The sequence below is a fragment of the Gekko japonicus genome, unplaced genomic scaffold (assembly GCF_001447785.1).
Source record: "Gekko japonicus isolate JY-2015 unplaced genomic scaffold, Gekko_japonicus_V1.1 scaffold1996, whole genome shotgun sequence".
Taxonomy (NCBI): Eukaryota; Metazoa; Chordata; class Lepidosauria; order Squamata; family Gekkonidae; genus Gekko; species Gekko japonicus.
In genome coordinates this window covers 217,298-230,662 of record NW_015160894.1, presented here as the reverse complement: position 1 = coordinate 230,662, position 13,365 = coordinate 217,298, and the positions used below count along the sequence as shown (strand labels likewise).

The 13,365-nt window shown below is 49.5% G+C and overlaps 1 protein-coding gene across 1 annotated transcript; it reads right to left on the bottom strand.

The window, feature by feature from the left end:
• Positions 1-1,216: 1,216 nt before the first annotated feature.
• Positions 1,217-12,188, bottom strand: LOC107120924. Its single transcript, XM_015423715.1, has 5 exons — positions 12,125-12,188; positions 6,148-6,645; positions 5,944-6,036; positions 4,496-4,579; positions 1,217-2,092 (listed from the first exon to the last, which is right to left on the bottom strand). Exons 2-5 carry the CDS (start codon positions 6,629-6,631, stop codon positions 1,701-1,703), a joined length of 1,053 nt encoding a protein of 350 aa, XP_015279201.1. The 5' UTR covers positions 6,632-6,645; positions 12,125-12,188; the 3' UTR covers positions 1,217-1,700.
• Positions 12,189-13,365: the final 1,177 nt, after the last annotated feature.

The window sequence follows — 13,365 nt, the reverse complement described above, 5'->3', positions numbered from 1 at the left end:
CCAAGGCCGAACATCTAAAGATTTTTGTCTATACCTCACCTGCTCTGGCCAGAGGCTTGGACCTAACCGATAGCCCTTCGGGAGGAAAAGTTAATGTTTTTATGGTGCCATCAAGAGGAAGGCTCTCTTACCGCTCATGACATTCCCATCGGACATTTGATGTTATGTCTTTTATTCTCTTGCAAGAGGGAATAAATATTGTCAAGGTTCCATTGTTCAGCACCACCTCCCGAACACACCTTTTGGGGTCTTTGGGTGGTGGTCAGGAGATCTCTCTTAACCGTGCATGCTGCCATTTTTGGTGAACGCTCTGAACTTCTTTTAATATTATGGCAAGGCTCAAATAAATACGTTGGTCGGCAGGCTTGTGTCCTCTTCTCTTTCCCACCAAGACTTGGCATCCCACCCAGCCCGGGGAACCTCAGTGAAGTTGGTACCCCAACTGCAACACCAGCTCAGGGGCACTTGGCCACGCCCACTGTAAATGCCTCCTTACCCGTGATGGGGTCAGAAAGGCTGATGATACTGTAAAGGCTCACAATCCCAACCCCTTTCTCTTTTCTTTCCCTGTCTGCTACGTGGCTCAGCTTGACTTTCTAAACACCGGGTTACCGAGGACGTTTTCTTTTATTCTCCCAACAGCAACTTCCCGCCGGGTGCCAGCAGAGGAGGAGGAGGCGGAAAAAGGTTGGCTCTAGGGCCCCTTCTCCTGTCCAAGGCCCGTCTTCCCCTGTAGCAGGGCAGCACCAGCAGTCCTCCCCTAACGACAGACTGACGCTTATGAAACAGCCAGCCAATGCTGCAGAAGGCACCGCCTGCTCTGATCTTCCTTCCCATGGTGCACTGCTGTACAAACTGACCACTGCCTTCTCCCCATTCGGGGCCTTCAAGGGCAGCGGGGGGACCTTCCAGCAGCAGAAGCCCCACTATCTGTGCCCTCTGCCTTCCCCACTCAGGGCCAGGAAGAAACCAGTGGCCAGGACAGTGACCACTCTGTCCTGGTGGCAACCTCGTCCCCGGATAAGCGGAGCATGGAGACACGCGAGTAAAAAAGAAATGTTTTTGAAGACGTTTGGCTTATAAGCATAACCACTAGCACATATACCTACCCCTACCCCCCCCAACAAGCAGTGAAATCCATGGAATGCAGGATGAGTTCTACCAACAAGGAACGCGAAAAGGGAGGTTGCCAGGTTTTGCCATGACCCGGACGGAGTAAAGCGGCACCTAGGACTGGAGCAGCTGGTTCTCTGGGGGGGTTCTGTGCTGTAAATCGTTTTTTATTGCTTATATTGTCAGTAGTTCTTTTGAGGGGAGGGGATGAACAATGGATGACATGGATCGGGGAGGAGGTCTGGTGTGGCTATGTGTTTATTAACAAACAACGGTGCTCTCTGCATACTTTTGTTCTCTGGAACTTCCCCGCAGAACCCCACGCAAGCCCTCTGCGACGACACTAGCTATGCTGTAAAAGGAGAAAGTAACGTTCGACGACCATAAAGCGTTACAGAACCATTTCTGGGCGTGTGCAGAAGTGGTGTCTGGGCAAACTACGGGTCCATGCGAGCCTTCTTGCGGCCAGCACATGCACGCTTATCGGGTGTGTCACCGGGGCACATTGTCCTGTGTGGCAGTACTGTGGTCAGGGGGGGTCGGTCTGTGTTCCTAGTTCGGTGTGGGGGCTCGGTGGATCACCCCCTTCAGCCTTTGCCCTGTTCCGGGACTCCCCCTCGCCTCGCCAGCATGACGTCGCCAATCGTTTTGAGGACGCTGACGGCCGCGAGCATTGCATCCGTGTTCTTCTGCATGGCGTCCAGGAACACCCGGCGGTCCAATCTCGCCTCCTCCACCATCTGGTTATGACGGCGTCTGTCTTCGGCCATCATCTCCTCGTGGTGCCGTCTGTTTTGTACCATCAGCTCCTTGTGGCGCCAGTTGGCGTTGGCTTCCTCGTTTTCGCACTGGCGCAGCATCTGGTGAGCGACGTCGTTCAGCAAAGAAAAACGCCTCTTGCGGTACCTCGCGTTGGTCAGCCGCGTGGCAGGCGACAACATCATCACGGGCCTCTCCTGCTCCGCGCCTGAGGGCTCACCTAAAATGAGATCGTCTTCCGATGAGTGCCCAAAATCACGGCTGTTTAGTAGGAAGCTGGTTTCTCCGTCCTGCGCACGAACACATGATGCTGCCTTATACCGAACCAGGCCCTTGTTCCGTCAAGGTCAGTATTGTCTACACGGATTGGCAGTGGATCTCCAGGCTCTCAGGTTACAACCAATGCTCCCTTCTAAGCTGTGGAGTCTTGTGAGCAAAAATTCTACTTTTTGAGATACTGCCATTAAAGTTGTGAGCGAGCGATTTGGCTGCTGCATAAATGAGTTTGCTCTGGAGCCATGCTCCCTAAGCTAAGGCAAAAATGTGTGAGCCAGAGGTTGATTCGAGGGGGATCGCAGTTCCCCCGGGTGAGGTGCGGGGGGCGGGGCACACGATGAAGCCCCGCCCCTTGCTTCCAGCCGCCTGGCTTCCGGCCCTCATTCAGCCAGGAGGAGGCAGGAGAAGAGGGAGGGTAAGTTGCTTCCTCCCCGCCTCTCCCCACCCCTGCCTGCCTGGGGCCGGGGAGGGCCTTGGTGGGGCTTCCTCGCACTCCCGCCGGCCTTGCAGGTCCACCGCCGGGCCCGATGTCAGGGTGTGTGGCATATGCTAATGAGTTATGCTAATGAGTTCCCCTAGCTCTTTTTCTACGAAACGACCCCTGGTGTGAGCCAAAGGCTAAAAAACTGTGACCTAGTTCACACTAACCCAGCATAGAGGGAACACTGGTTACAACCACTGTCTGGTGTTGGGCAGCTTGAGAGGAAACCAGTGTTCCCCCTAAGCTGAATCAGTGTGAGCTAGCTCACAGTTTTTTAGCCCCCGGCTCACACATTTTTGCCTTAGCTCAGGAAGGAGGGCTCCAGAGCAGACTAATTTATGCAGGAGCCAAATCGCTCGCTCGCAACTTTAATGCCGGTAGCTCACAAAAGTAGAATTTTTGCTCACAAGACTCCACAGGTCTTAGAGGGAGCACTGGAGGAACAGGAGCCAACCCCCCCTGCCCCCGAAGCAGCGGCGAATGTCACTGCTGACGGGAGTCTCCCAAAGCAGGCTCCGGTTTAATGGCCACCACAGTTCGCCATGTGCCAGTTCTATGCATCTGGTATCACAGCCAAAAAGGGCGGCCCTCTCTCTGCTGACGAGCATAAAAAAAACGATACAGGGAATCCTGGAGACACTGGGCTGAATTCAGCCCCGTAGCCAGAAATGTCAGGTTGGTGGGGCATGGGGAGGTTTTGTGGGGCAGCAGGGGAGGGGCGGCCGCATGCCTTCCCTGAACGCCAAGCTGCGATTTCGCCACTCAGGAGTTCAGGCACGAGCAGCCCCCGCTTGAAAAACACCGTTTAAAGGGAACCCTTTTTTAAAAATTTCAAGCGGGGGCTGCCCGTGCCTGAACTCCCGAGTGGTGAAATTGCTGCTTGGAGTTCAGGGAAGTCATGCGGCCGCCCCTCTCCCTCCCTTCCTGCAAGATTTAAAGGGCCCTCCAGCTGACTGGCGGGCCACATGCTCCCGCCAATCAGCTGGAGGGACCTTTTAATGTCACAGGAGGGGAGGGAGGATGGGGGGAGGGGCAGCAGCTGCGGGGTGTGACTCACGTTTGAGGGGGCGGAGCCCCAAAATGCCCCACTGTACCTACGGGCCTGTCTGAATTACAGACACTCAAGGCTTTTCCGCATTGTGGTCTTCCTTGCTTGTGTGTTCCTGTTGCTTCACTTTATGTCCAGCCTATCTCCCTGCAAAATTTAAACTGCAGGTTTTTATGCCAGTTCTAAAACGATGTGATATTCATTTTATTTATTTATTTATTGGATTTGTATCCCGCCCTCCCCTTAACGGGCTCAGGGCGGGTCCCAACAATATAAATATAGTACAACGATATCAATACAGTACAATTTAAACCATGTTAAAACATATAAAATATACAACTCTTATAAAAAGCCAATTGCCTCAGTGGCTGATAGGGCTGGGAATAAATTTCTCAGAAATCTGTACAGTTTAGGATCTCAGGCCCAGGCCATAAAAATAGGGGCCGACCCAAGCTGTAGATAGGGCTGACCCAAAATCCCTAGAAGGAGCAAAAACAAGTGCAGAACAGAAGAAGAAGGAGAGAGAAGAATAGATTGAGTTTATACCCCTCCCCTTGAGAAAACAGCTCTGAAAGAAGTTTAAATTTGCAAGGAGATATGCTGGACATAACGTGATGTAATATTGAATTAGCCACTAGAGGGAGCAAAACGGGTGGAACAGAACCCCCTCCCCCAAGCAACAGGAGCACACAAGCAAGGAAAATGAAAACGTGGAAAATCCATAGATCTTACTGGTAAAGGGAGCGCCTCAATCATAACAAGAATACCTAGCATGGAGCACTTCAAACATCGTAACAACAAGACCTAGCATGTATTACCTTGCTCTTCAGAAGTGGGAGTGGAGGGTTGCACCTTGAGTCCTTCGGGCAGGGCCGCTTGGTCTCCAGATGCAGCAATGTCCCCTAAATGGTAAAGAAAACATGATCAACCCAGGGAAAGAAAGCCTGTGATACCTTCCTGAATCGTGTGCTCAAATGAGGTGCTTGGGGATCCCCAAACTGTAATGGGGACAAAATTTTTAAACTTTGGAAAAATAGAGGTGCTGCCAGTCAGGTTTCCGATAGTGCACTACTGCTAGTTCTTTCATTATAGTGGGGTTTTTTTTTATAGAAAAACAGGCAGCATGAGGTGGAGAGGAGGGGGAAGGTGACTGAGAACGGAGTGCTGTAATGCAGCATGGTTTGAAGCAAACTTTTAAATTTAGGAAAAATAGGGGTGCCGCTAAGGGGGGCGGTGGCACAGTGGGTATATCCCACTGTCTTAACATCTGAACTGTGTTGGTTCAAGCCCCGCGCTGGTGTGAGCAGCCAGCCTGTTGTCCCCAGCTCATCGTCCACCCAGCGATTCGAAAGCTTTGGCGAGTAGATAAAATGGGAGCCACTCCTTAGAGAGGGTGGGCACGCCAATCTCCCTTGTGGGAGGGTGTTAGCTGATGGTCGGACGTCCTGGTCGAGGCTTGGAATGCGAAACAGCTTCTGGGCTACGAAAGAATCCCTGCAATGGATGTTCCGGCCAGGCGGTGGCTGTGTGGCAATTGACATACGGGTCCTTAAGCCTGGCCAACAAGCAGCCGTGCGGAAAACGACGGAGCCAAGCCAGAAGACGTCTATACTGGGCAGTGACGGCGTATGCAATTAAAAATGAATATATGTTGTCTTCCCTATCCCCTACAAACATTGTTAGTCCCCTGTCTATACTGAGTAACTGTACATCACTTTGAGCCCACTGGGGAAAGCGATTAATAAATGGAAAGTATTAGTATTTATTAGTATTAATCAGGTTTCTCTTGGCACAGTTCTTTTACTTTTAAAAATTAAAAAAAGAGGTAGTGTTGGGGCAAATACAAGGGGAAAGGCGATAGAGGAAGGAGCAAGGGGAAATGATAACGGAGGGTGGTTTTGAACGTATTTTAAAACTTTGGGGAAATAGGGAACAACCTCTGTAGCCATCACAGGGAACAATCCGTATAACCATCAGTGTTCAGTTTTTGTGATTCCCTGTTCCTCACTAGGGTTTCTCTGTCAATTGGAGGCAGGCAAAACTGCTCCGCAGAAGGGAAGAGCCAGGAAAACACACCTTTCTGGCCTATCAAAGAGCTGTTTATGGTAGGGACAGCTAAGGGGCACCCCCCCCCCAACATTAACGTGCAGCTTCTGGGGAAGGTGCTTCAAGCACCCTCTTGAGGGGGGGGGAGACATACAAAAACAAGAGATAGGAGTGCGAGCCGAAAGTCCCCCCTCCCAGCAACATAAGAATACACACTAACCTTGCTGCATGTTGCCTGTGACCCCGGTCTCATCCAGCTGTTCTTCCAAAACTAGGCTGCTCTCTGCGATGTTTGGGAAAGCCTCACCGGTGCCTGGAAGATTTGGGGGGGGGAAGACACCTGAAAATGATAACCTCTGAAAATGCACCCCCAGGGGGGAAAGGACGATGAAATATAAACACGTGGCACAGTAGCTACACTTACCCATATCTGTGGGTGTGGAACACCGTATGTCTTCATGTTTGATGGTCAGTACATTGTGACCGGATAGCATCTCCGATCCACTCACGTCCTCCATGCTTGGTATCTGCACCTCTTCCACTGCGTGCAGATTAAGGCGTCTGGGCACGCGCTTTGGCCTAATGCGGGCATCCTCTCGGAGAATGCGGTGGAGCTCGTTGTAGAAAGGGCAGGTTGCCAGGGAGTAGCTGGATTGGTTATTGTGCGTTGAAACCTTCTTGTATTCCTGTCGCAGGGCTTTGGTTTTCGTGCGGCACTCCACCGCAGTGCGCTTGTGTCCCTTGGCCGCCATCTGCTCGGCAATCTTCTCAAAGATGTCTATGTTTCGATGTGAGATACCCAAGGCCTCCTGCACCTCCTCCTCACCCCAAATGGAGAGCAGATCCAGCGTCTCCCGCTCACGCCAGGAGACTCCACGGCCGCCATTTCCCTTCTTGTCAGCCATCATGCATCACGCAAGCACTGCACAAAACAGGAGAGTCAGAATCTGAAAACGATACTTCTCAGCAGCTTATAAAGCATTCATTCCCTGTGTTCAGTGTTACCACCCACAGCCAGAGTTGTTTATTTTTATTTATTTATTCTTTAGATTTGTATCCCGCCCTCCCCAAAGGCTCAGGGCGGCTAACAAGGGCATAAATGCCAGATTAAAACAATAAGAACAGTATAAAAATACAATAATACAACATAATACAGTTATTAAAAATATCGATGCTCCAATACTCACTCCGAATCATAAAACCAAGATGGTGTTCTGAAGATGTTATAACAGAACAACAGCAGTATATGTCCTTACAACCCTGTCATCCGCCAGGGACGTCTTGCACCCCCGACGATACCCGCACCGGCGGTGGTAGAGTGCGGTGATGGAAAAAGCGTTGGTGGAATAATGGTGGCGGCGGCTCCTACTCGAAAGCCTGGCGGAAGAGCTCCGTTTTGCAGGCCCTGTGGAACTGCACAAGGTCCTGCAGGGCCTTGATCTCTTCTGGGAGCGCATTCCACCAGGTAGGAGCCGCCACCGAGAATGCCCTGGCCCTGGTCACAGCAAGTTTGATGGTCCTGGGATATCCAGGAGGTTTTGGCTCCCCGACCACAGTGCCCTTGGGGGAACATGCGGGGAAAGGCGGTCCCTTAGGTTATTGTATGTTGAAACCTTCTTGTATTCCTGTTGATGTGGATAGGTCACCCCCGCTCCAAGGACTGGATGAACACCGGCCATGAGGCAATTGTTTGTTTGATGACAAGCCAATTAATGCCCAAAGGGAAAAGTTGCCATTTTTCTCTATTGGAGAGGAGAATGCTAAACAAAATGGCTCCCAATCATGGGCTAACCAGCACCATTTTAAATAACATGTGAAGTGAAACAATTTCAATTAGTAGTACCGTCAAATAGAAGCAGCCTGTGGCAAAAAGGTGCTCAATACACATCTCCCTTATAAATAAAAGTTGAATGTTGGTGGCACTTCTCTAGAACATTCCACATGCTCTGGAATTGGTTGGCGTTCTGGTGTGTCACTCAGAATCTGTCCCTATCCACTGGCTGCATTGCTTGAGTCTCGCCTCCAGCATTCTAAACAGTTTGCTGTTCCTCTCCCTCCCATAGCCAGTCAGAACACAGAGGTTATTTGCATATGCAGCCTCATTGGCCTTTGCCTTGGAACACAGAGGTCGTTTGCATATGCGACTTGATTGGCTTTTGCTTCTAACATTCTAAACAGTTTGCTGTTCTGAGGTAAAATGTGTCCAATCTCCAGGTGAGGGCTGGAGATCACTCAGAATTACAACTGGTTTCCAGATGGCAGAGATCAGTTCCCCTGGAGAAAATGGTGGGCTCTGTATCCTTATATGCTGCTGAGATGGCCCCCATATGACAGCCAATGTGACGTAGCAGTCAGGGCTTCAGAGCACAGGAGAGGCTGCAGGTGTGTGGGGGGTGGAAAGCTGAAGAGTGAGGGGGAAATAAAGGTAGGTTGATGACTGGCTGGGAAGGAGATAGGGTTGCCAACTCCAGGTGAGAAATTCTTGGAGATGTGAGGGATGGAGCCTGGAGAGGGTGAGGTTTCAGGAGGCGTGGGACCTCGGACAGGTACAAAGCCATAGATTTCACCCTACAAACCAACTATTCCCTTCTGGGGAACCATCGTTGCCAATCTCCAGGTGAGGGCTGGAGATCACTCAAAATTACAACTGTTCTTTAGGTAGCAGAGATCAGTTCCTCTGGAGAAAATGGTGGACTCAGTGTCATTATACCCTGCTGAGGTCGCCACAGCAAATTAACACTGAGTGTCCAAGGCCGGGGCACCCGCCCAGAGCCTCTTTCTAGAGGCCATTGTATTTATTTCCACAATGGGCCTTTTTCCTAGTACCTTATTATTAATATTGTGACACAGAGCAGTTGCGCAGCTTCGATGAAACTCAAGAAATGAGGAGACAAACTTAGAACGAGAAAAAGTTTAAAATCTAGAATTAGGAACAGTTTAAAATTGTATATAACTGTTTGGCAATGCATATAAATGAATTATAATGTAGAAGCAGAATGAGAATAAACTTTGAACATGAAAGCCCTATGAGGAAAGGCTGAGGGACTTGGGAATGTCTAGTTTGGATGAGAGGAGGTTGAGGGGGGACATGATTGCTCTCTTGAAGTATTTGAAGGGCTGTCACTTAGGGAAGGGCAGGGAGCTCTTCCTGTTAGCAGCAGACGATAGGACTCTCGATAATGAGTTTAAATTAATGGCGGGAAAATACTGGCTGGATATTAGGAGAAATTTTTTTACAGTCAGAGTTGTGCAACAGTGGAATCAGCTGCCTAGGAAGGTGGTGAGCTCCCCCTCCCTGGCAGTCTTTAAGCAGTGGCTGGACAAACACTTGTCAGGGATGCGCTAGGCTGATCCTGCATTGAGGGGGGGGGGGGTTTGGACTAGATGGCCTGTACGGCCCCTTCCAACTCTGTGATTCTATGATTTCTATGAATTGATCTTTGATCAAAAATACCCTCTATTCTTTACTGTGAGAGATGTAATAGATTTTCATTTCATCTTTGGTATAGTAAAAGCAACAATTAGTAAGCAGAAATGACAAAATATTTAACACAGACTATGTAGCAATGATTAAATTAATAATATAGTTGGAAAATAGATTAGTTATGAAATCTGGAATTCAACATGTTTGAAATGTCTTAAAATTAGAATGAAGGGGAGTTATGGAGAATAATTTATTACTTTACATACCCTATAATGTATCTTTTTGTATTCCTTATGTATTATTATATAACCCTTCTTTTCTTTTATATCCCTTATATACAATTATCTTGCTATTTAAAATTCTATCCATTCATCCATCCAAAATAAAAAAGGCACAACGTGGGCTAACCCCCTTCATGGTTTAGCCGCATGAATAACCTAGTAATAAAAGCATACCGTGCAGCAACATTCCTTCTGTTACCACACTATGGCCCGTAGACTTCATGTTTTACAAAAACCCAAAACTGTGGCAGAAGATGAGGTGGGGGTGGCTAACCAAGTGTGGTTTTGCACAATTTTTAAAACTCTTGACAGACTAGGGCACCATTAATTGCCTTCCTGCTAGCACTCTCTCACAAGTTGCATTAATTTAATTTAAAAACAACAACAAAACACCAGCAACACTGATTGGTCCGTTTGTTCTATTATTTTTTTAAAAGACCGGTGATGTCAGTCCGTCCATTTGCAATCTGCCGTTAGTTCTAGTCATTTTAAAAAGGATAATAAAAGAAGACGTGGGTTGGGGGAAGGGAGGGCCGTAGACCGGGCGGGGGTTGGATGACAGCCGTGGATGGGCTCCTCCCTCCCCCCCTCCCCCCGAACGGAGCCGAAACGGACTCAGAACCCCCTTGAAAAACCCGGTAGCCTAAAATGTCTCCTTAAAAAAAAAAGGTTAAAAAAAAATCGAAGCGACTTCTACCGGGAACAAAACACATGCGGAAAAGAGAAGGGAAAAAAAAGCGAAGCGGTTCCGGGGCCAGAAGCCAAAACCACGCTGGCTGCACAAGTCCGTGGCGCTTGCAAAGATGGCGGAGCGGGGCAGGCTCAACCCAGCGAGCAGAACCTCTTTGTTTGGAAAGCCGGGCTGGACTAGCTCGGGAGCGGATGGAGACATATTGCGGGCAGGGAAGTGCCAGCGACCCTCCTCTCCCCCTGCACGAAAGCGGCCCGATCTTGGCCGCGGAGAAAAAAAAGAGACAACGGCGATCTAAAGCGTTCAATGTCTAAATAACGAGGAGGAAAACAGTGTTGCACTTACCGTAACTGTTGTTCATCCAGTTGTCCTGTGCAGGCACACATGGGATCTGCGCAGCCGCAGGCCAGCCACCGGAAGGTTTTTTTCTTAGCTTAGTTACCGAGTGGGAGGAGCCCCTCCCAACTGGAGAATCGTAACCGTTTCCCGCCTAACGGTCACGTGATCCAGGGGGGGCTCCGCACACTCCCTCAGTTCTCCTGAGTCCGCCGCTGAGCCTCCGAAGAAGTATGCAAATCATATAGGTTAGTTTAATTTTCTTGGCTCATGCGGGGCTGGAGGGAGGGATGTGTGCCTGCACAGGACAACTGGATGAACAACAGTTACGGTAAGTGCAACACTGGGGTTCTGAAGTAGATCTACTCGGGACTGAGGGGGGAGACGCCATTCTTTTACGACTTGGATCTGATCGTGATACTGAATGGGATGATATAACTGAAGGTGCTCTTGAGCCACGATTAGAGCGTGGTGTTTGAGCTACCACATCGTTTTGATTAACCTCGGCAGATGAAGTTGCTGCCGGGATATTAGAGGCTGATAGCGCCTTTTCCCATAGCGCTGCCTTCAGGCGGGCTGACCTGTCAGATCTGGCCTTTGCGGTAAATTTCTTACATTTAGGACATGAAGAGGTATTGTGAGTTTCTCCTAAACACAATACACACAGGTCATGATCATCTGATATTGTCATCTTAGTCGAACATTTACGACATTTTTTGAATGGTGACATTGTGACAGGATTCCTGAGGTAAAAAACACTAGCTGGTATAGAAACAACCTTTATCAGCGGCGGCGAAAGAAGAACTGAGGGAGTGTGCGGAGCCCCCCCTGGATCACGTGACCGTTAGGCGGGAAACGGTTACGATTCTCCAGTTGGGAGGGGCTCCTCCCACTCGGTAACTAAGCTAAGAAAAAAACCTTCCGGTGGCTGGCCTGCGGCTGCGCAGATCCCATGTGGGCAATGTCTAAATAACGAGGATGAACTTCTTCTTTTTTACACATCGCTGGAAAGTTTAAAACGCCGCCAGTGCTCCGCAAAGAATGCGCGTTTTTTCTTTCTTTCTCGCTGTGGCCTCATTTCGTTAATCCTCTGCCTGCCGCCCCCCCCAAGAAATCAGTAGCAAGACAGATCATATGTAATGATTTGTTTTGACAGCCAGAGAAACTACAAGCCTGCGAGTGAGTGAGGGTTAGAGATTGGATCGGCTGCTTTATTAAAGAAAACTGGCCTCCCTAATCGCGAGCTCATCTTTGCCCTCTAGGGCTCCAGGTTTTTGGGGTTGTTTTTTTGGGGGGTGGGGAGAACCCTGGATTCACAATAACATCAGCACCCCTCTCCCTTCCCTGTTAAGAACATAAGAGAGGCCATGTTGGATCAGACCAATGGCCCATCATGTCCAACACTGTGTCACACAATGGCCAAAACCCAGGTGCCATCAGGAGATCCACCAGCGGGATCCGAACTCCAGAAGCCCTATCACTATTGCACCCCCCCCCCCATTACAGAGCACCACTGTCTTAATAAACACCATGCAATCTAGCGCCTTTGCTGAGTCCATCAGAGAGAGAAAGTTCCCTCCCCCCTCCCTCCGTTGCATTCCAGCGCCTTCCCTGTTTGTCCGTATTAAGAACGCACACGCATTCGCACGCACACCGCAAATGGCCTTACCGCGCTGAAATTAACGCTGGATAATCCGACTCGTTCCTTTGATGCTGCAGCGGTGCAAACGAACAGGAACGGAGAGCGGAAAATCCAACCCTGGCTCTGATTGGGCGGCGGAGTTCTCGGAGGGGGCGAGGGCTGAGTTGCTCCGCCCAATCAGGACTCGGGAAGGGCGGTGCACGGAACGCTTGGATCTTCCCTCCCCGGCTGCGAGTTATGGCGGTGGAGAATATTGGGGCCGGCGGTTCCAGCCCTTTAATTGGCACAACAGGCACGTGCTTGGCGCAAGGAGGAACTGACAGCTAATAATAATAATAATAATGCGAATGCGTGTGTGGAGCGGCTGTTATCAGTGGCGAGGTTGATGCTGTGTTTGTAAACAAGATAACATCTACTTTAATGTTTATTTATTTTTCTTTATTTATATCCGACTTTTCTTCTCAGCAGGAGCTGCGGTGGCTCAAGTGGTTAAGAGGCTGAACTGCAGGCTGTGAAAGGTCAGTAGTTCAGCAGTTCAAGACCCCGGTGCCGCAAGATGGGGTGAGCTCCTGTCTCTAGTTCTAGCTCCTGCCAACCTAGCAGTTCGAAAGCAAGACATTGCAAGTAGATAAATAGGTACCACTTCGGTGGGAAGGTAACAGCTCCATGCGCCTTGGTGTTTAGTCATGCCGGCCACATGACCACTGAAACGTCTTCGGACAGCGCTGGCTCTTCGGCTTTGAAACGGAGATGAGCACCGCAACCCTAGAGTCGGATTCGACTGGCTTTCGAGCAAGGGAACCTTTACCTTTACCTTTCTTCCCAGCAAAGCAGCTTCCATCTCCCCACCCCCCCACGGATGAGAGTATGTTGCAGACTGGGGAGTGGAACCTGGGAGGATCCTCCCGGAGCCTAGTTCAACAATTAAAGCATAACACCACACTGGCTTTCATAAGAGGCAGGTAGTGCACCTCTTTTTTCCCCAGTTGAAGACAAATGTGATTTTTTTGTGAATTTTTTGGGTATACTTTAACAATCCATGTTGCATCTCAGCAGGCAAGTAAATCAATAAAACCTGCCTGTGCTGGATTTGTTGCCTTCTGTATGGACCTCAATCAACTTCTGTGTCTTAATTGTGCTTTTGACCAAACAGAGTTTATTTTACATTAGATCTAGTCACTTAGAGAATTATACCCTGCTTTTCTGTCCATTGTAGGCTCCTCCCACAATATCCTCACAACCCTGTGAGGTAGGTTAAGCAGAGGGAG